The 23,222-nt window shown below is 34.8% G+C and overlaps 4 protein-coding genes across 10 annotated transcripts in view; 2 read left to right on the top strand and 2 right to left on the bottom strand.

Moving 5' to 3' along the window:
- Positions 1–3,530, bottom strand: part of LOC128230581 (GATOR complex protein Iml1-like) — a 61,890-nt gene extending 58,360 nt beyond the window's left edge. For all 6 annotated transcript variants that reach the window (XM_052942992.1, XM_052942996.1, XM_052942991.1 and 3 more), the window contains exon 1: positions 3,372–3,530. In XM_052942992.1, coding sequence (XP_052798952.1) covers positions 3,372–3,423 — 52 coding nt within the window. In that variant the 5' untranslated portion in view covers positions 3,424–3,530. The remainder of the gene's footprint in view (positions 1–3,371) is intronic.
- On the top strand, positions 3,524–6,329 carry LOC128230582 (39S ribosomal protein L16, mitochondrial-like). The gene is made up of 4 exons (XM_052942998.1): positions 3,524–3,629; positions 4,761–4,829; positions 5,302–5,462; positions 5,833–6,329. Exons 1-4 carry the CDS (start codon positions 3,596–3,598, stop codon positions 6,289–6,291), a joined length of 723 nt encoding a protein of 240 aa, XP_052798958.1. The 5' UTR covers positions 3,524–3,595; the 3' UTR covers positions 6,292–6,329.
- Positions 6,330–10,799: 4,470 nt separating this feature from the next.
- On the bottom strand, positions 10,800–18,002 carry LOC128231720 (glucose-induced degradation protein 8 homolog). The gene is made up of 5 exons (XM_052944838.1): positions 17,913–18,002; positions 15,075–15,188; positions 14,509–14,705; positions 13,829–14,026; positions 10,800–12,764 (listed from the first exon to the last, which is right to left on the bottom strand). The coding sequence occupies exons 1-5, from the start codon at positions 17,932–17,934 to the stop codon at positions 12,600–12,602; spliced, it is 696 nt and encodes a 231-aa protein (XP_052800798.1). The 5' UTR covers positions 17,935–18,002; the 3' UTR covers positions 10,800–12,599.
- Positions 18,003–18,022: 20 nt separating this feature from the next.
- LOC128231716 (rho GTPase-activating protein 39-like) overlaps positions 18,023–23,222 on the top strand; it is a 77,416-nt gene continuing 72,216 nt past the window's right edge. The window contains exon 1 of one of the 2 annotated variants that reach the window (XM_052944829.1): positions 18,023–18,304. In XM_052944829.1, the coding sequence (XP_052800789.1) occupies positions 18,294–18,304 (11 nt within the window). In that variant the 5' untranslated portion in view covers positions 18,023–18,293. Of the gene's footprint in view, positions 18,305–22,794; positions 22,992–23,222 lie in introns of those variants that run through there. The other variant, XM_052944830.1, reaches the window with a different exon arrangement.

The following is a 23,222-nucleotide window of genomic DNA, read 5'->3' as shown; positions in this document are numbered from 1 at the left end:
ACCGCACTGACGCACGAATTTTCATGGCCTATAATCTAGGCATTTATGGACGGATCTGGCTGGTTTTCGAAAGGAACCGAGCTCTAATGGATATCTATATACTGTACAAGTTTCATCGAGATACAATCAAAACTGAAGCCTGTATCGTGTTCACAAGCAATTGTTTACAGACGCACGACCGCACGGACGCACGACCGCACGGATGCACATACTACGTACACATTACCATCGCATAAGCTCTTCTGGCCTTTGGCCAGTAGAGCTAAAAATAGGCTAGTTAGAAATAATGAACTTGCAGTCTCTCATTGACAGGCACTAATTTTTTTTTTATAAATATGAAGGTTGGTCACATTTAACTTTATTTTACATGATCATTTGTCCTAGTCAAATGAAAGAGTAAGGCTGGTGGGTTAAAGTAAGGATGTGGGGTTTCAGACAGGTGGTCAAGTGAAAATCCAAAATGATTGATTTTGCCATCAATCTTGTTAATGTATTTGAAGTAGGGCTGAATGTAACAAATATCTTTTGTAACTATATTTATTTTTTGTTAAAACCTTTAACACAGACCAGTAACAAAAATAAATTGTGAAAAATATACATGAAATATATAAACCAGTGCAGTGTTCGACACTAACAGGGTCCCGGGATCCCGAGGACACCAATTTTTCGGGAGGGACACCTGAACTTCGAAGTGCGGTATTCCGTCGGAACACTTAAATTTCTGACCGATAAACGCTAAATATCAATAAATAAGTAGCATTTCATTAATTTATTACCTATATTCGGGTCCCCGTTAATTCCTTGACAGTGCATGACAAAATGATATTATATTATTATTATCGCACACACCAAAGCAAAAGTATAGCTGACCTTTTTACTATAGTTATGTCATGAATATATAAATAAACAGGTCATGTCACAGGGCGCATGCGGGTTAACGCTTCTGTTTTGCTGTTTACATTATTAACAAGGTCAGAGGTGACAGAGATTTATTATCGGCAAACTACTTATGTGGAATTGTTATGCGTATATGTCAGAACCGCCCAAAAAAGATGCCAACACTGCTGACTTTGATGCCTTAATGATGGGACCTTCGAGTAGTTACAGTAACATTTACGGCACAAAAGACCGACATCCTACATTCAGCATTCTTTGTTAATTGGCATTCAACTTATCAGTATTATTTGTTAATTTTAAATACATTTATTTTAATGCTTTGATCAAAACAAAATAGTAATAAAATTTGCAAAGTTTAATTAATTATCTAGAATCAATTTATAAAATTTTACGACTATTTGGCACGAAAATTAACATACAAAATTTTTGGTTGTCTGCTCTTCCAGTATGCACGACACCTGTTGGGCAGTCTGATTGATTTATCAGCAGCTCTACTAAATATTGACTTGAGTTTTCACAAGCCAGATGTAATATTCCTACTGTTTCTCAATGAAAGGCACCGACATATGACAAGACCCTGGACCATGATCTATTTTATGCGTATTTCCCGAAAATCTAAAAATAGTAACAACATCAAGTTTTTGTTTACATTGTATTCATCTTTGTTTTTGACTGTGACATTCTACCGCTTTTGAACCCAATCCACCGACTTAGAGACCCAAATACACCTCACTGCCATTGCCAAAGGTTCACATGTCTGACATTCAGTGCTACAAACTTGTCATTACATGCTGTTAAAAACATGTATAATAGGGGGTATACTTGAATTACAAATTGAAAAGTAAAAGACACTGTATGTTGAATTAAATATTAAAACAGGCTCAACAATGATAAAAAAAAATAAAAAGTGGAAGGGACTCCTAATTTCAGGAAGGGACACCTGATATCAAATGTTGGTGTCCCTTCGGGATCCCTTGGAAAAATGGTTAGTGTCGACCCCTGCAGTGTCTACTGGCTTTGTTAATACCTTTAACACATGCAGTACCAGTCACTGACTAGAAATTAAATAAAAAGAATATGTAAGAAATAAAGATAACAAACATGTTATATATGAAATGGAGATATGATGGAATAAGATAATGATGGTGTTGAAAATAGTAGAAAATGGGCATTACTACTCACTCATTTTCTAAGCTGGAGTTTTGCCCAATGAAGTTGCTATTGAAACATGTTTACCAATATACTGAACCAATGGCTTAGTAATGTTCTGTAAACTTCAGGCCATGATTTCTATCATTTAATTTTCAGACAAGTATTTTTGGTTCAAACTTCTTAAAGCTGCACTCTCACAGATTGAACGTTTTGACAACTTTTCTTATTTCTTATTTTTTGTCTTGGAACTAGCCAATTTTTCCGAAAAACCCTGGAAATTAGTGATATAAGACTGCTGACAAGTTGTAAAATTGGTATACATGTGAGAGTGCAGCTTTAAACCACTCACTATGAATTTTACTTGCAACTAAAAAGTGATTTTATGTAGAAAGTTGAGTTTTCAACAAATATTTTTACACAAGAATGCATCTAATTGTTTACCAGAACTTTATTTACTGTACAATATACAATGCACTAGACTTTGAGACAGCCCCCAACATGTGACCCGGAATTCCCGCAATAACCCACTTTCATTTTCAATGTAAAATCAATATTTATTCTCAATATATTTCTGTGGGGTGCTAGCATCTGTTAAAGTCAACATCCATCTTATGTTAATACCCCAAATAACAAGTATTTACCACTTATTTACCTATTCATTTGATGTTGTTTCATCCAAAGCGCATTTCCATTACCAGTGTGTCAGTAAAATTGTTCCATGTGCGATATTTGTAAACATGTACACAAAGGTAGTTTTGATGTGTACACGTTCTAAAATTGTTGTAAGCAATAACAAAGCGTCAAACACAATATATATGTAAGAAAAATCTTCATATGCAGGTCATTCTCAGATATTTTCAGGTAAATTTAAACGACTGATTCGGAACTACCCCTGATTCGGAATCCCTTTTTAAACTGTACGTCACAGATTTATAAACCATTATACAGGTACGTGGTTTTGTGAGTAAAAGATATGTGATACAGACATATCAATATTATTTATGTGTTACATATTTTATTTTATTTTTTTAGTTCTAAACACATTAATGTTAAAAAATGTCATCAATGGCCTAATGCTAAAGGTTTAACTGTTTATGATAAAAATAAGTGTCAAAGACAGTTATTAGAATTGGGCCTTTCTGGTGGCAGGCATTTTTGGAACTAAGCATTTTCAGTCGCATGCAAAATAATATGAAGCAGGACAATCATTCTAAAATCAGTCTGACTAGATTACAATAATCAAGTGTTTCCTAAAACTGGTGAAGTAAAAAAATCGTCGCGAATTTATGTGACATTTGTATATTGCTCGTGTCTTCTCTCACCTTGTTTATCGATTGCCTTCTTTTTGTGCACCCATAGTTTAAGTGTCTTCATGGTAGTTTATAAATCAAATATATTAGTATTTAATGTATTTCAAAGACTATACCAACACACATTTTAATCACTGCAAAAGATAAAAAATTATTCGGTGTTCCTCGGACTCGGAGGTTATGCAAAAAGCAGTCAATGACAAACTCAACAACAACAACATAAAATAGTGCTTAAAATGCAATTGCTCAAGCTGCAAAGTAAAGTTTTAGGTAAAAGAATAATAAACTTCAACGATTTTCACGCTTTGGGCATTTACTTATGATTTCACCCGCTTGTGTTGATGTTTTTATTGTATGCATATTATAATGTTTCGGATAAAGAAGATTCGGACAAAGTCGTGTTTAGTATTTCATAGTAAAAATTTCCAATACAAATGAAATTAAAATGTGTTTTTTTTGTATGTATTGTGAGTTGATGCTGCACAGAACCTGTACTTAGTACTGTTAAGACAGTTTGACTGGTTGAGTGATAACAACCCAAACAAAGTGCAATATAATTCAATAATAATTGCCATGATTTTAGTGACTTGTTTGCAATGTCAGAATGACATCTTTTGAGAAAAAAGAGATAAATATCAGAGAAAGAAATGTGAAATAAAAAATGTGATTGTTCAGACTACCCCTGGTGTTCTTAAGTTGCAAAACCCCTGCCTGTGGTAAAGGGCTTTTCTGCTATTCAGTCACATACTGTTTGAAGAGACAGTGTTGACCAAAATAATAGATTTTTTTGCTATAACTCGAAAACCTTTAAGATCTGTTAAAGCTGCACTCTCACTGATTGAATGTTTTGACAACTTATTTATTTTTAGTCTTGGGACGAGCCAATTTTTATGAAAATCCATGGAAACCAGTTATAAATATAAGACTGCTGACAAAAAAATTAAATCACAGATTTTTATATGTAAGTTCAAAAATTGATGATTTATGCATTTTTCTTAAACCGTTAGTAACGGTATAAGCCATAAAACATTATTTTTCGAACGGAAATATGAAAATGTAAGATCTGTTTTTATGTCAGCAATCTTATATCATTGGTTTGCAGATATTTACGCAAAAAAATAGCCCTTTCCAAGACAAAAAATTAAAAAAAGTTGTAAAAATGGTAAATCTGTGAGAGTGCAGCTTTAAAAATGCAACTTGGTCCACATGTTGAGGCAATGCCCTATCAAGGCATATAACTCTGGAATGATAATTGTCTAGTTATGCTAACAGAAGAGCATTGATGTTCACTCTGCAGCGCTCTTAGTTGAATGGTTTCTGACACTTTCTGACTTGGAATATAGAATAAAATCATTTGCATAAGATTGCAGGGCTTTATATTGAACTCTTCTTTAATTGCAGGTGTAAAGACCCCACAATGGATACAAGTGGCAACTTTGATGAAACTAAAGCTGCCTCAAAACTATAGCCGTAAGATTTCTTGATTTAAGACGTCTTAGATAAATGAAAGGGTGCTGCACCCTGTCTTTTTTCAGTAAACCTGTTTTTAGTTCATGAATATGAGCATGGACATCCTTCTGCTTTAATAGAATGAAATACTTACTATATAAGACTGTCAAATATTTCTTTTATTTGATTTTAAACTTATAATATGATTATAAATACACACTTTGCATAATTGGCAGTTAAAACCTAATTATTACTTTAATTTAAAACAATTGCTTACATATTCTGTCAACTTCATACTGTTCCAGTTCCTAAAAAGGCCTAGAGGCCTTGTTTATGTTAAAAAAATCATGTTCTATTAGAAACTATTATAAAGTTATTCTCAAATACTGTTTACCGTTATAAAGCAAGTAAAAGCCCTCAAGTTAAATATGTATTTAAAACTTAGCAAGATTAACTTTACTTAATAATATATATGTTGACCTAATTTTTGCAGATGTTGAGATGCCAGAGCGTCGGCGTCTTGTTGTGGCTCAGAAACAGCCACTACCCATGGCACCTATGGATCCCTTCCCTAAAATGCAGAAAATGCTGAACCTCATGAGGGGCCCAGAGCTTGTGCACAATACCCTGGTGTATGGAGAGTTTGGTGTCCAGGTAAAAAGCCATGATCAAATATACATTAAAAACATTTTTTGACCTCTCTTTCCAATTAATATTCCCTTATATAGCAGAGGTAGGGTATAGACAGCACATGAATGGTGTTTTATATTCAGTCTTTCCCATTTATTGATTGGTTTATTTTATGTAAGTTTAGTAGGCTTGCATTTCATTAAATTTGCTTTCTTTAAGTTGCTTTCAGACATACGGTAATTTGACTTGAATTAATTGATGTTCTGTTGTTAGCCTTGAACATGATCTCAAAATTGCTATTCTCCTTGATATGAAGTATACCTAGACATGCTGTAATAACAACCGATGCATGTGTGAAATGTTAAATGCCTATTCCTAAGATTTCTATTTACAGGCATTAGAAGGGGGACGGCTTCGTTTTGAGCATTTTGAGAGCTGCAGAATGCAGGTAGTACGTAAAATGAACGAAAAGAAAGCGTTTGCCATCTACCGCGTGCTATCTCCATGGCAGGCTGTTACGAAGAAACCACTAGGGCACAGAATGGGTAGTGGAAAGGGAAACATACATCATTGGGAAACGCCAGTAAAGCCAGACAGAATGATCTTTGAAATTGGGGGGAAAATTGAGTTCGAGGAAGTCGAGGACATTTTAACAGTAATGGCACATTATATGCCATTTAAGGCTAGAGTGGTTACTCGGAAAATGTTAGCAAAGGAAAATGAAGAGAAAAAAGTTTTAGAAGAGAAAAATAAGAACCCGTTTTCTTGGAAATATTGTGCCGAGAACAATATGCTTGGAATTAAACAGTTTGTCAGTCCTCATCAATTAAAATGGGATGGCAAATATAGATAGTATTGTGTGTTTTTGATGAAATAAAACTTTTTCAGGTTTTAACGTGTTGTTTTTGCAGAAACTTTACCATTAGTTTTAACCAGGTTTTCTTCGAATGACCTCAAGGTCATTAGATAGGGGTGTGGTGTTCGGCTGGCAGATGGGTGTGTTGGCAGTTGGGATGGCATTATCAATATGTGTTCAGGCCAGCTGATGTGAGCAATAAGTTTGCCATGCATAGGGGTATTTTAAACTAATTTGGCACAACTGTTCATAATGACAAGACAATGTGTCGCATGCAAGATTCATATTTGGAGGTCAAAGGTTAAAGACCTAGATCAGTAGCCCTGGAGAACTGGTCTGTGATTGACAGGACAAATTAACACCCTGGGTAAATAGTAATTGTAAAGCAGTTAGCTGGTCATAATTATTATTAGCAACAAAGGTCAGTCTGGAATTTTTGTGCTAGGGTTAAAAAGACGAAAAATAAATACATTTGTGAGCGACTTTTATCCCAATCCTGCATGGCAACCCAACATGGGCCACACGTGGAAATAACACGTACATTACATGCATGTATACTATTTTGTTTAGCTAAAAATAAAATTACAGGAATATCTCAATTATAGGGTGAGTTACTAGTATATAAATATAACACTGTTCTTTCTTTGTTAAGTTGTTATTACTTGATCACCTCAATAATACTTAATCAAAAAGTTTACTTCACTTTTAAAAATAGGTGACCCAGACATTGGAATATTACAGAATAAAATAAAAAGAATATGAACATGTTGTGTATACTAAATTGATATTACAGAATAATTACGAAATTATGATAATCATATTGCAAAACACAGAGGAGCTGTGGCACTATTACATTTATCATGTTAAATAGATGTTAATGTAAAAAGCCTAGAAGTTATGATTAATATTTAGTGAATCTATTCAAGTAGCAGTTGGTAGCTATCTGCTGTATAAATCTGAATCAACTTTTCACTTTTGCTTGAAACTTGTGGGAACTGGTGAAAACTGCAGCTTGACCATACAGATGTTACAAAGTGCCCTCAGCTGCCCTGGTTGTCCCTAATTTTATAGTATAAGGACTCCCCTATTCTAATGTCCCATCCAGTTTATTGGTTAGCACATGGGTTCAATTACAGGCCTGGGCGCATGTGAGTTTGGTTTGTGGTCACCAAGCCGGACAAGTGGGTTTCCTCCGGGTACTCCGGTTTCCCCCACAACACAAGACCACACTCTCGTGTAAAATCTTGCCAACGACAGTGATTAATATAAAGTTGAAATAACTTGTTTCACAATCATTGTAAAATAATTATGTTTAAAATAAAAATAATGTCCTGACAATAACAGATTAGTAATGCTGGGCTACTGATATAGGCCTTTAAGGGCCAATTTTAGGGTCATTGTCTCAGCTGTACACATTGGCGGATTTTGAAATAATTCGTTTAATATGTTCACCATAAGAATGTCCGATTCAAGACCAATATTAGAAGGTCAAAGGATAACATTGTCAGTTGTTCGAAGTTCAAGGCCAAACTTGTCGGTCTAAATCTTTATTTTGGCTTGTCCAGGCTGAAGCTTTGCCATGCATTGGTGGATTGTAAACTTACTTTGCACAAATGTTCACCATGAGTAGCTTGCTTGTTGCCTCAACAAAGCCATGAAATGACAATATTAATAATGACAAGTATAAGTAAATTTACAAAAACAAGTGAATTATTACTGTGAGCAAGTAAAGAATGTTTGAACTACCCATAATAATATGTTCAACCTTTTTGAAGTTACTATCACAACCATAAAGAAACATAATTTCTAATTATACAAAGGGACATAAATCTGACAATATTTAAGCATTAGTTACATATCCTATCACAAAAGAGCATATTGTTACTGTGATATAGTTTACCCAGTAAATAGTATGGAATATATATCTTTGAAGTTATCAACAACAAGAGGCCCAAGAGGGCCTATGCTCTATTGGCATGGCTCTTGTGGTAATTTTCAATCCAGAGCATGTATGTATGGGTAATAGGCACGAAACATTTAGTTCACTTTTTGTGTTTGGATTAGCTGAAAACGTTGCACGTTCAACATCTGAGGATCATTCAACATCTGAGGATAGAAAGTGTTGTTAGCAGATTAGTTGCATGAACTATTTTAATATGTGCCAAGTAAAGTTGGTCAAAAGATCAAGGTCATCCGAGGACAAGATTGATGCTTGTTTGCAAAACTGTACACATGGTCCAAATTTCATTGCTGTACCTTTAAAATAAATAAGTTGGTCAAAAAGGGTGGGGCAAGCTTTGGCCCCAGGGGCATAATTTCAACTGTTTTGCTAGATGGTCATCATATGATGCTCCACATCAAATATCAAAGGTATGAGCCTTGTGGTTTGAAACAAGAAGATTTTGAAAATATTTCTTAAATAAGTCTCTTGGAAAATTGTGACCCCCGGGGAAGTGCCAGTTTTGACCCCAGGGGCATAATTTGAACAACCATGGCAGCGGACCACTAAACTATGCCTTATTCAAAATAGCAAGGGTCTGCATAGCAACTCCTTTTTTTTTTTTTAATATTACCAATTTCAGTATACCAAACCTGTGAACCCCGGGAGATGGCCAGTAATGACCCCAGGGGCATAATTTGAACAAACATTCATAAGCAAATGTGTTATGATGGATGCGCGAACACACAAAAAGATTTTCAAACATTTCCCTATTTAAGTATACCAAACCTGTGATCTCTGGGGCATGGCCAGTAATGACCCCAGGGGCATAATTTGAACAAACATTGACAACAAATTGTGTTCAGATGGATGTGCGAATACCAGACACTTTGGCCAATAGAGCTAAAAATGGACTTTGGCCCTTCAACAAGAACAAGGTAGAGTAATTCACAAAAACTGCAGAACCAAAAACCAAGTTGTCTCCCTTTCATCCTAGACTTGACTTTACATGTAAACTTGGCTAGAAATAGACTTTATTCATGTAGACTTGGCTAAATATAGACTTAGCTAAAAATAGATTTTTTAAAACTTTCAAGGCCCATCTAGCTGGTTTTTGAAAGAAACCAAGCTCTGATGGATATCTAAATACCGGTACTGTACAAGTTTCATCAAGATACAATCAAAACAGAAGACTGTATTGTGTTCACAAGCAATTGTTAACAGACGCACGCAGGGACGTCGGATGCACATCCGACGTACACATTACCATTGCATAAGCTCTTCTGCCTTTGGCCAGTAGAGCTAAAAATCATAAAATATGTGGATTGACGGATATGGCAATAACTACATAACCTGCATATCTTTTGCAGGATATGAGTCCATATTCATGAAAACACTTAGATAAACTATTTTTTGTTTCGAAGCACCAATTGGTTTATCACTGTTCCCTTTTCACCGTCAAAACTCAATGATATAAAGCACATACAAAGTTCCCTTCAATGTCCATATGTACGCATATCCATCAGCTGTTCAATCTGCCTAAACCTCCTGATTGCACAAATTAATAACCTGTTTAGTTTGCGGGGTGTCTAGCTAGTTATTCCCATTCCATAGTGAGACAATGTGCCACATGTAAGACCTGGATTGTAACTTTGGCAATCAAAATCACAAATGTCTAATTGTCATTCCTATAATGTTGATATTGTGTCTTGTTGTGTCTGGAAAATAACTTGTCATGCTATAACTTGGTACATAAAAATTATATTCAGAAGACTTATTCAGAAGATGTGCTGCTTGCAAGACTTTGGTCTCAAGCAACTTGAAATGAATAGCATGATATTCCAGTTGTTTGAACCCCTGCAAGATGCTATAAAAATACACATTTTTATTTAACTTTGTGACCAGGTTTGGTCAAGATTAAATAAAAAAATGCACAAATTAACAAGCGGACACAAGTGTGAAACTGCAGACACCGCTGTCAGACAACATGATTCCTATATGTCTGCCATGCACTTGATCCCTGATTATTTGTGAAAGTCCTCTGAATTGAATTCGAGGAGGAGTTTAAAACAATGGCCTGTTTTTGGTTTTTTCTTTAAATTAATATGATAAATGTTGTGAATTTTTAAAGCAGAAACATTTTGTGATATGCTCATATATCAAGCCTCCAACATAAATGACAGAACGCCATTGGTCAAGGACTGGTCATGCAGAAACCCCATATTTTTCCATATAGGGTCACCAAATTTATATCGTACCAAAATGGTGTCTATTTTCCGATTGCGATGAATAAACGAAACATTTAAACATGAAGTCAACATGATATATACGTTATGGGGTTAGGAGGTGACCAGATATGGGATATACGGGGCGCAGGGAAACCATATTCGATATGGTTTCCTTTTCCCCGTATTTCACATATCGGGTCACCTACTAACCCTTAACTTAAAACATTAAAATAAAACAAGAACAGCTAAAACAGCTGTCTCAAACCAAGTTAGGAATACTGCAGATCAAAAGGGTATCTTTGAAACTTCCAGAGTAAGCAATATTTGAAAGTAAACAATGATGTTTTTGGCATTTATTTGTACAATCATAATTATTATCAAATAATGATGATTTTTAAGAAACAAATTGATAAAGATAGTACACTATATATACACAATGAAAATAAAGACAATAGGGCTGTATTCCACATAGCTGACACCATGTCGTAACACAATGCTAAAATGATGTCATTAAACATAATAACGTTATATTAAACCTTGTAACATATTTTCTAAATTAATTAAACCAGTAACAAGTATAAACTGAAGAGATATTTGTACTGCATTTGGATAAGGGATGTTGTATTGGACTCTTGTGGATTCCCAAAATCGTGAAAAAAAAATCCACTCTCGTCAAATACCACCTTCGCTATCAAAATGTACTGTATAGTACTGTATTACATTGTAAATAACCCTGTGACATATATGTCAACATAAGGTACTATATAAATAGTCCTATGACATATGTACATCTGCTTCAACTGCTTTGCTAACTTCCCAGTCCCAGAATATCAAAACAAATGCAGTAACTTAGGCAATGCATTCTTGATTCAAAGATTAAATGTAGATTACATGTACAGCCATCCATTACATCATTACATCAATTAATAATACACACACAGAACAATACTGTGTACGTAAACTTCCAAGAGTTTGTAAAGAGAAATAAATAAGGTGCAATAAAGTCCATGCAACAATATCACTTACATCCTTGTCCATAGAGTCTCCTCAGTGATTCCATTCTGTCAACTAAAACCTGTACTTGATCTCCATGAATTTGTTAAGATGAGTTGTAAAACAATGCTCTTATTTATTTGTTATCACCGGTTCAGGTACATTTAACTAAATGTTTGTCACGTGCCTGTACACTTGAAACTATTTGACATAGGAAGTATAGTTACAGGTAACATCTATTGCTACATAATGTTGAAATAGCTAGTGTTGGAAATAAGACTAAACTTAACTATTGATTACCAGAGATTGAAAACCATTCAATGATCGATTGATATCCAAATATCTTTATTTACATTTTGGCCCCTCATATATGAGGTATACTGGTAACTACAAAATAAATTTCTTGTGCTTTTTCGCACTTGTCTGTTTTTCATTTATCTAGCATCAATTAATTTAATCTAAAATTAGTCCATAGATCTACACGTGAAGAATATTGTCGTTGTCAGGGCTCATCCTAGGCTAAAATTTTAGGGAGAAATGACTTCTCGCAGAGGATTTAATTTTTTTACCCCCCCCCCCCCCCCCGAAATGTTTCTCTTTTTTTTAAATGTACTGGCTTGGCAGTTTTTGACTGGACTTAAAAATGAAAAAATAAATTGTTCCTACCCTATCTAGCAGTTTTGAGACCGTTGACCTAAACACAGATTATTTTTTTAGGTCTGACTTTGAAATAAGCAAAAATGCAGACATGTGAACCTCTGGCAGTGTCAGAGAAGTAGTCATGTATCTCCAAGCTGATACATAAGGTTCAATAGCAGTAGATCTTTAAAAATAGCGAAGTGGCCGCGGGCAAGGCGACTTCGTCACTCGAGTCGCCTGGTTGGATGAGCCCTGGTTGTGAACTGGAAAAAAATATCTGCTTTGAAAGAAGAGAAATGGGCCCAAAACCCAGGAACAACAACTTGCAAGAGGCAAAAATTGAAAATTACTATCCATTGTCACCGATGTTGACCACTTTGATCAAGTTCAATAATCGGCACAACCATATAGGCCGCCCTCATGCCTTGTCTTATATAGTTTCACTTGCACTGTAGTAAAAAAACATGGAGGTCACTTCCACAATTATATCACTGAAAATTTTTGCTTCACTTGGGTGACTCGATCATTCCAGATGATACATCAGTCATTTTGGGGTAGCGTATTTTCTTTTTATCAAGTTCCTCTTGTGACCATAGTAACAGTTTTAAGAGATTTGCCAGCTTTGGTGTGGCATCTGTCTCCAAAATAGCAGCATTGAGTTCACTGGCCACCTGTAAAATGAAATAAGAACGGTTTCAAGTACATTTATGGAAATCTTAATATTTTTGTTTGTTTTATAATGACAGCAGTCAGAGGATGTTACATGAGTAGTCTTTCAATACAGAATTTATTAAACAACTTTTCTAAAATAGATAAAAACGAGCCGTGGCAATATTTATTTCACATCATAAATACTCATTTGAAGATTTATAGCACTAAATACATAAAACATCACTATCAGGGTTGTGATTGAGAAGACATCGGAGGGGCTGAGACCATTTCGGTGATGGGTTTTGGGGGTGCTTAAGGCCCAAAATGGATCAAATGGGGGTCAAACACCCTGTCACAAAAACAAAACTTCCTTTTAAAGACGTTTTGAGGGCTCTCCTTACTTCAAATTTGAAAAAAAGGCAGCGTCAATACCAACAACAAATAAAGTAAATATTTTTCTGGAGCCATTAGATCTGATAAAAAACGCAGACAAATCACATTAATTGCCCACGGTTTACAACACCATCCATAATTATGTCAAGAGTTATCACAATAGTTATAAATAAAAAAAACGTCATCACATTTCCTCATGATGACAACTTCATTTAAGATATAAATGTTAAGATTGAAAAACTTCTGTCACATATTTGATAACTAGAACTGGATATGACTTAACAATGTCTAAAATTAGGTCTCATAAATAAAAACATTTAGAGATATCCTTCAAATGGTTCTTTCCATGGCAGTTACTAACATAACAAGGTGGGCTCAGTTACACTTTTTTTTTTAAATCAACCAAATATTTACTCAATCACCGCAAAGGCATTCTCTCCAAAGCTAACAGTGTTTTAGTCTCAAAATTTCCTATTCATTAATGTCTTGATCATGATTCCATTTTTACCATGTAGGATCAAACTTCAAAGGACCGTCGAAAATATCTGGAGCTTTAGGAAATTCAACACAAGGGGAATGCTTAACTTCAATAGAAAGAAAATGGTTCTTTAGATCCAGTTTGAGCCAACAAGGAAATCAAGCCAAGTGTGTTCGGGCTAACAGAGTTTGACTGTACTACAATTAAACCTACCTTTTGTCGTTGGCACAAGTGTAAAAGATCACCAAAGGGAGATTTTTCGGGTTCCTCGAATGCCAAGAGAGCAAGAGTTCGCTCCAATTCCGAGAGAATGTCAGGATTTTCCTCTCCCCGTTCAGCGAGGTGTGTCTGTGCGTACTCCAGTGCTGCCTCAACATTCCGTGCCCTGATCAGCTCTATCAGGTGTTGTTGCTATGATGGAAATGAAGCAAAAGTAATTTAAGGTACATTCAAGAACAAACAATGAAAGGCTTTATTAAAGTTTTTTTTAAATTAATACTTGGTCTATGTTGCCACAAATTCCCCAGTTAGGTGTCAAAATATCGCTAATATTTTTTTATATGACCTAAATCAAAGGGTTTGTTTTGATCATCAAAGTGAAATGAGTTTAACATGATAATGCATCAAAATTAAACAAAAATTCAGGCATCAACCTGTATTGTGCACCTTCAACTTGGACCAATCCCAAAAAAATAACCAATTTTTGTACAATTGGCTGCTGGCGGCCAACTTATTGTTAAGATCTTAAGAATGCCCATGGCGTTCTATGATCAACAAATTGAGAGCTGCAAGTTTTAATCCATTAAACAACAGCCACCGAAATGATGGAAAAGTAACTAATCCCTTCAATGTTTTTAAGCCACATAATTTCTTCAATACCAATCAACCTATACCTGTAGATGGAAATAAAGGTATCTGTCATTGTCCAGCAGTTCTGGGTGCAGGTTGTTGACAAGAGCTATGGCACTCTCAATGCGACCATTTTGCACTTCTTCCCGAATTCGAATCCTGTCATCCAGTTCGTTCAAGTCCACCGGTGGCTGGATACCAGATTCCATTCGGAATTTCTCTGCAGACTCTTTGAATCCCTCTAAAATTGCAAGTATGATTTATATCATAATGTATAAGAACATACAGAGTCTAAAAATTCAAGCTTCTGAAACAGCAAGAGCATATGACGACTTGATGACAAAGTGTGCCTGATTTTTCTCAGTAAATCCAGGGCTGAAACAAGTGTTCGAACCAGAATCAATGGACATGCCTTGCATTACATTATTTTTTTGCATGTTGCAGTTTCAGACACTTATAGCGCGACAATTTCTTTGAAAAAATAAAAAAGTTTTGAATGGCAATAATTGTTGGTCATCTTGGTAAGTTAATCACTGTTACAAATCTTTAATCTGCTTAGTGTTTAGTGAATGTAATACTTCAGCTTAAAATACAGAAAGTACAGATGTACCAGTGACGAGGTAGTTCATGATGAGTTTATTCATCTCTGCACGGGTGATGTGGTGCGAGTTGAGAAGATCCATCCACTCTTCTTTCTCTACTCCCACGCCAGCCCCTAACAGGCCTACAAAAACAATCATGTAATCAGTGAATCATTATGCTCTAGCTTCTGCATCATGCATCATTAGTTTTGTTCCTGAAGACCAATTTTTCTTAAGAAGTGTTTTAAAATAAGGAGGATGCATATTCTTTCTCTTTTTTTAAAGTAATGTGGATCCATGACTCTGAAATATAATGTGAGTCCAAGAAACTCATTCAAGGCTGATGCAGATTTAAAAATGAATTACTGCTCATGTAAATCATAATCAATGTGATAGTTTAAGTTCTCTCTCCTTGAAACAAAACTTAGCCAAATTAAGAAAAGACAACAAATAGACAGCTTGATCCTTTTTTATCTTACTGTATTGATATTGCATATAACAATTTCCATGTCATCATAAAACAAACACAGTGGTTTGAGGACAAGTAGGCGATTTAGGACCTCAGTTGTACTCTTGGAAGAACTTTTAAATCATATTTTATATACTCTGACAGATAAGTCAGAACTAGAAATGCATAACCAGTGACAAAACAATCAATATGATTAAATCCCAATCTTGAAACTGTAATACATGTACATGTATGTGTAAAGTGATGAGAAACCAATTATCACACTGCTGGCACTATGTAAACAGTGTATTAAATTGCCAGCAGTTGTGATAAATTTAACATACCGGTATGCAATATTAATATTTTTTTATTTCACACAACTTTCATTGATCAGGATATCTGTACCAGCATGGAGATTAATTTCCATTGCATCTGTGAGCCTGGTATTTTTATGATATTTTGCAAACAAGTTATAATTTAGAGCTCAATTGGTCTTGTGCTTACAAGCTCCAACCCAGTATAAAGTTTTTAATCACTTTACACATACTAGTTTACTCAGGTGACATGGAGACTTCATAGCACTACAATATCGGGAGACTCCGTACCATTCGGCTGGAGCGATCGTACCACATATGGATCATATAGTCAAATGTGTTTCAATGAGTGAAGTGCCAATGAATATAAATTGAATGATAAATTTATGTTGTATGAATGAAATTTGATATTTGTGTTTAAACGTTAACTAGTATATATAATCAATTTGGATGCTAGCACATTAAATTGTGAAAAAAATATTTGATAAATAAAATGTTAGATTTGAATTTGTGTTTGCTCTCTCTGTATTATATCATATCCATAAAATGTTCATTATATTTTTATTCTTCATCTGTTTCTTCGTATTATAAAATGTTACATTGTATTTGTTCATGTTCAATGTATATCATGTAAATATTTGGGTGCATGTAAATAAAATGTGAAACATTGGATAAGTTTTTGTGTTTATTTATTTTTCATTATGTCATTCGTACCTTTTTGTGATCAAAAGCAGTTTTTTTTAAATATATGTATAAATATTTTTAATTTTATTTAAACATTTTTATTGAGGCCAGTCTTCACTACACTGAGGAAGCAGGCAGTCACATCAGAGAGCGTCAGGATTCTGGATCCTAATGAGTACATCGGTTCAACGTGGGTGAATTTAGGCAGGATGTGGCGCCCAAAAACTGGTCTGTCTACATGGACAACAGCGAGGACGAGTAAAATGTATAAGAATGTAAACTGTGTCATTATGTTTATATGTGTTTGTTAAAGTACTTTACGTAAATTCATCATGTATATTTACATTCAGTAAGAAAATGTTAATTTATGTGAAATATGTGCATTTCATTTTTCATTACTTATTATTTATGTGTTGCTCTATGTGTGTTTTGTGTATTATTTTGTTATTCTCGTTTCAAAAATCACAAATTAAAGATGAAAACACCTAGACTTCTTTTTTTAATTAAAATAACTAGATTTTTGATTTTGTTTTTGAATGTAATTGCTCAATTTATTTGCAATGGTTAACATTGATACAATTTGGTGCTCAAACATCGTGCTAGATAATGTGCCACATTTCTATGTCATTGGAAAGAGTTTTTCCCATATTTAGTTGTTCTTACTGATGGAACATCTACACAGTTTTCATATCTCAGATTAAAAATTAAATCTCTTAAAAGTTACAAGGTTTTGAACATATTCTGGTGAGATACCATACAGACATTTGTAAGTTTCAATAGCAATGCATCTTACCCTGCTCAAATGAAATGTTGGCAATTGAACTCTATGAAGAAGATTTTCGTAAGCTGAGGTGTAATCATTAAAAACAATTAACCAATGCCAGTTAATTTTGATCAAGCTGCTTAATATTGATTTAATATATATATAATGCTAACTGTGCTGTCATGTTTTCACACTGCCGTGTTGTATTGAGAGAGCCATTTTTCACTTTATTTTAAGAACCCAATTGTTTCCATTAATGACCACATTAGAACGTACCTAACACCTGTAAAAACCTCCTTATATTGTAATGGTACAAAGTCTCCACATTCCACTTAGGACTTAATCAAATTGCATTTTTTCAAAAAAAATAATGTCAGTGTAAACACATTTTTAGTTCTAATTTATGTATCAGGGTATATGAAGTATGATTTTATGTTGTTTTCCCAGACCATTCTGGCCTTAAATCACTCACCTAATCTCAAACCATTGTTAAAACGTCCAGTTCCCAAAATACATGTACAGTACTAAGTAGCTTGGAACTATAAAGTAATGGTAGAGTATAACCTTTGATTATAAAGAAATAAACGTTAGCGGACAAGAGCCGTCTTAAACATCTAAAAAAACGAACAAAATCATCAACAAATGATATTTCAATTACTTCTCTCCATGACGGTGTTCATCGAATCTAGAAAATGTTATTGTTAACTTTCCGGTCTTGTAATATTTACATCGACACCGGTTGACAAGCGGAAGTTTGAATGCGCAAGCGTGATTGAATCAACTTCCGGCTAATTAACATTGTTTTTCTAATGAATTTTAAGCAATTAAAATCAAATATTTGATAAATATTATGCATTTATGAAATACCCATTTGAAAGAGCCTTTTGATACTTTAAGAATTCAAACATCAGTAATTTATTCGCATCACTAAGATCAGCTCTGCAACATGGCGACACTGACAGCTCTGAAAATAGGTGATTTTCATCATTGAACATTGTCTGCCTGCAAGATGTCCTAGCAAAAGCTGATTGCAAGGAGAATGGCAGAAAGGTTAATATTTATTTATATTTTCTGAGATATGCACGTTTACACGTTGTTCTGTATTGTATTTTAAGTGACAGGTGTGTAAATAGTAATAATTTCATGTCTGGTCATTTGATAATTTCGTATTTGGATATTTATTTCATATTTATTCACCTAATTGACAAAGACTATCTGTAAAACTGATTTTTTGGTAAATTTGCTGATAAATATTAAATTTTTCAAGGAATATTGTCTTACTTTAAATGCTATGGTTCAGACTGTCTTTTCGTTATGACGTTTCTTTTTCTGAAAGCACCTGTTTTGAAAAGCATAGATTATAATATCTTTTGTTGAAGTTTTACTGATATAAATTCACTTAAATAATTTGACTATTCATGAAGTTCTAATAAAAATTGCCATTATGTTTGGTAAACAAAAGATATTAAAATAGTATTATGTACCAGTCATACACATGTATGTAACCACCCACGACCCGAGGTTTGGGGAAGAGCGGGGACTTTGATTTTTCCGTCCACCAAGCCCAGGTCAAATCCCTGTCCTGTGGGAACGAACTGCTGGTAAAATCCCCGCCAAATAACTGCGCACCCCAGGGTCCCTAGGTAAGGCCCATTCCACGCTATTTTTGGCGCAAAGACAAAACCACCTCATTCTCCCGGTACCTGGAAGGTAAAAACATGGCCCACTTATCAGGCTATTCCCTGTATACCCCTGGACCTGGGAGGGGGGGGGGGCCTGGTTAAAATTGACTGGTGCATTAATTCTTTTAGCAGTGTTTTTGTTATTTGGTTCTGGTGGACAACATGTATAAATCAGCAAGAGTTTACCATCTTGCAGTTATTCATGATGTCTGTAGGAACATTTATTGTCATTCAGAGTCATAGCTCTGATTTTGTAGCTGTGGCACTGCAATCACTTGAACCTTTGACCATACCTAAATGTTTAAACTGCATGGTAGAGATATTCATATGAAACCGGGCAAAAATGTTATCAAGGCAAGAACAATTTCATACTGAGTACTGTTCTCTCTGGCTAAAATATTTGTTGGTTTATGCCTTATTTTCATTTCTTCATGAAAAAGACCACAAATCTGTGTACCGATGGTGCTCACAATGCATATCAATCAAGTCTTAGGCAAGAATAAGACACACTGACTCCTAATTGACTGTGGATGTATCATGAAATCTGTTCCATTTCAAATGTTGTATATTTTGAAGGTGTTATTATTATATGATACTTTGCATTGTTTTTAGCTCTTTTTGAAGAAAATAAGTCATGGTTGTAGGGATTTCCCTAGAATTTTCCAGGTGGGGGTTTGGGACCCTCATTTTGTTTTGGGGGTCCCCAAGATGCACCAACTTGAACATTGCCACAGGATCTGAAGTTATCTGTGTCAGGGAAATCCCTGGCGTTGATGTTGGTGTCATGGTTGGCATCTTAGCAATGATAAATATAAGTATTGCTCCAACATTTTCAAACTAAGTTCGTGCATTCCCATGTTTTATACACAAGTTAACGACATGTTACCAGTTTAAAAAATGCAAACTGTTTCTATGTGTAAGAAGCCTATAACTCTGACTTGAATAATTGTAAAGTTATGGCCCTTGATTGACTGAGATAAATATGACAAATATTGACATCTGCTCGCTTTGCATCTTTGAGTTGACAGAGGAAATGAAATTAAGAAATATGTTATGCTATAAAGTGGTAAGTCATGGAGAAATCATGATGGTAATGGGTCATAGTGGTAATAAGTCATGGTGGTAAAGTCTTGATGGGAAAGTCATGGTGATAAAGTCATGGTGATAAAGTCATGCTCAAGTCATGTTGATAAAGTCATGGTGATAAAGTCATCGTGATAAAGTCATGCTCAAGTCATGTTGAAAAAGTCATGGTAAAGTCATAATGGAAAAGTCATATTGATAAAGTCATGGTGGTAAAGTCTTGGTGGTATAAAGTCATGATGGTAAAGTCATGGTGGTAAAGTCATGGTGGTAAAGTCATGCTGGTTAAGTCATGGTGATAAAGTCATGGTGATAAAGTCATGGTGGTAAAGCCATGATGGTATAGTCATGCCATGGTGATAAAGTCAATATGGTAAAGCCATGGTGGTAAAGTCATGGTGGTAAAGTCATGATTGAAAAGTCATGGTGGTAAAGTCATGATGGTAAAGTCATAATGACAAAGTCATGGTGGTAAAGTCATGGTGGTAAAGTCATGATTGAAAAGTCATGATGGTTAAGTCATGGTGGTAAAGTTATGGTGGTATAGTCATGATGGAAAAGTCATGGTGGTAAAGTTATGGTGGTATAGTCATGATGGAAAAGTCATGATGGTTAAGTCATGGTGGTTAAGTCATGAGGGTAAAGTCATGATGGTTAAGTCATGCTGGTATAGTCATGATGGAAGTCATGATGGTTAAGTCATGGTAAAATCATGATGGTAATAGGTCATGATGGTAATAAGTCATGGTAATGATATGATGATTATGTCATGATGGGAAAGTTATGATGATAAAGTCATGATGGGAAATTTATGATGGTAAAGTCATGGTGATAAAGTCATGGTGAAGTTTTATAATTAATCATTATTTTGCCGGGATGGTAGAGTCATTGTTAAACTGAGATTACTGGATAAAACCACAATGAAGACTCCAAAGCTCCTCAACTTCTTTATTCCTTCCTTATACCAGTAATCGAGGAAGTCTTCTGCTGTGTGATCTATGGATTATTGATTATACAATTTGCATCTTGACAATGCCTCTGCCAGGATAAACTCATTACCAAGCAAAACGTCACTTGCCACTGAGACTCACTGATTTCTTACAATCAGCATTGTTTCTCTGTTTATTCAATTTAATTAGGAAACAAACTCTTTGACTTGAATGGGTTTCCACCATTGCTTGTATAAGTGAAGATGTTTTATTGTTTGTTCAATGTAGTGTTCAAATAAAGGCAACTTTCTTTTTAAGTGGATATGACAGAAATAGCTTTTGAAATTTTCAGGCAATTTTGCAGAGCAGATTATAAAGGGCAATATTGTAAGATTTGTCTGCAAATGGTCAATAGACTGCTATAGTGTCACAATATTACAGGTAGATCATTCTGTTTGTTTTAGAAATTAAACTTGATAATATATATATACTTGATAATTATGTACTGTTGTTAGTAGGTGACTTGATATGGGATATATACAGGGCACAGGGAACCATATTTTAGGCTTTCTTTGCCCCATTTATTACATATCAAGGGGGAGGGGAGGTTTCACCCTCATGTATACTTCTGTTATCCTGATATATAAGTTCAAGGATTCAGGGATAGGGGGGTACACAATCATGCATTCTTCTGTTTACCGGATAAAGTTCCAGGATTCAAGGGGGGATGGGGGGGCTACACAATCATGCATTCTTCTGTTTACCGGATCAAGTTCAAGGATTCTGTGGGGAGGGGGGTTGGAGTACACATCCATGCATTCTTCTATTAACCGAATAAAGTTCATAGATTGACGGGGGAGGGGGAGGTAACACCCTGATGCATACTTCTGTTAACTGGATAAAGTTCAAGGGGGTGGAAGGGGGTACACAATCATGCATCCTTCCCTTGAACGGTTCAAGGATTCAAGCCAAATTGTTATTGAAATGAGTGTTGTCAGTTACTCATCATTTTAATAGGAACTTCATGCTATCATAAAATCAACAGATTTGTAAATCCTGTGCTATAAAAGTTCATTATTATGTAAATCATAAAAGAGATGAAGCAAAATCATAATATGATTTCAAGAGGATGCCGATGGCTCAGCTTACATGGCAAGGTGTTGAGAGTCTGAGCAGTTATGCTGGCTATAGCCCGGGGCGGCGGGGTTCCAATGACACACGCTGACTTATTGATTGATTCACCTGTTCTTCCTAGATGAGTTGGAATGTGGCTGCTATTCATTCATGGTTGCGCAATTGTGCCTAGAAAGTGAAAGCGATCAGCTTTTAATTGAAATTGCAGAATTACTCAAAGCATGATGTGAGATGTGCAGGTTTTTTGCCCATTAATGTAATAGTTATAGAGGGTATCTGGCTAGCCTACTTAAGTGGTTTGGCTTCATGGGGTAGTCTTAGAATGGTGGAGATATAAATTATGTTTACATAGAAGAAATTTTCAATTTACTAAACATTATATAGGTTTTTATCAGTTTACATTTATTTCAAGTTTGTATTGTAAAATCAGCTGTGTTTGACAGTGTATCGGTGCTAACTTATGAATGATATGTAAACAATTTATGAACCATAAGACATCTTCGTGATAAAAATATTTGTATTTAACTGTTTCATTGACAATGTTGAACCATAAGATGATATAAATAAAGCATTTATCATAAATATTGAGCCGTTTAAACAGGGAATGACTCATGCCAACAAAAGTAAAACTTGATAGATAAAACAGAATATAGTGCAGTAGGTTTTTGTGGAGAAATTACTTAAAATAACTAGCAAATTTTACCAAACCCAGTGGGCCGTAGAAGATTAGATACTATAATCTTGCGGAAAGGAGGATTTTCAGGATAAAATGTCTGTATAGCATTCAAATCAAATCAAAAAGGATTTATACAGTTGTGTAATAATATAATATTATGGGATTTAAGTCACACATAAGATCTTACTGGTGATATACAATCTCCAAACAAGGAGAGATAGAATGAAGAAAAGGTAATAATATTATTGTATTTTATATTTTTGATACTATTATTTGCATGATTTTATTTGAAAATTTTACTTGCTGTGTAGCTTTATTTTGTATTGTTTAATACTAACCACAAAATGATTGTACTTAATTTTCAAGAATCCTCATTCTAAGCCAGAATACTTTTATCAAGAATAACGTACAGCTTTAATTTGCGCTGATATGTAGATAACTATATATGTATATTATTCTAGTGT

Source organism: Mya arenaria, chromosome 4, assembly GCF_026914265.1.
Source record: "Mya arenaria isolate MELC-2E11 chromosome 4, ASM2691426v1".
In the NCBI taxonomy this organism is placed as follows: Eukaryota; Metazoa; Mollusca; class Bivalvia; order Myida; family Myidae; genus Mya; species Mya arenaria.
Note: the sequence above shows the minus strand (reverse complement) of the source record. Positions and strands in the feature narration are given on the sequence as shown.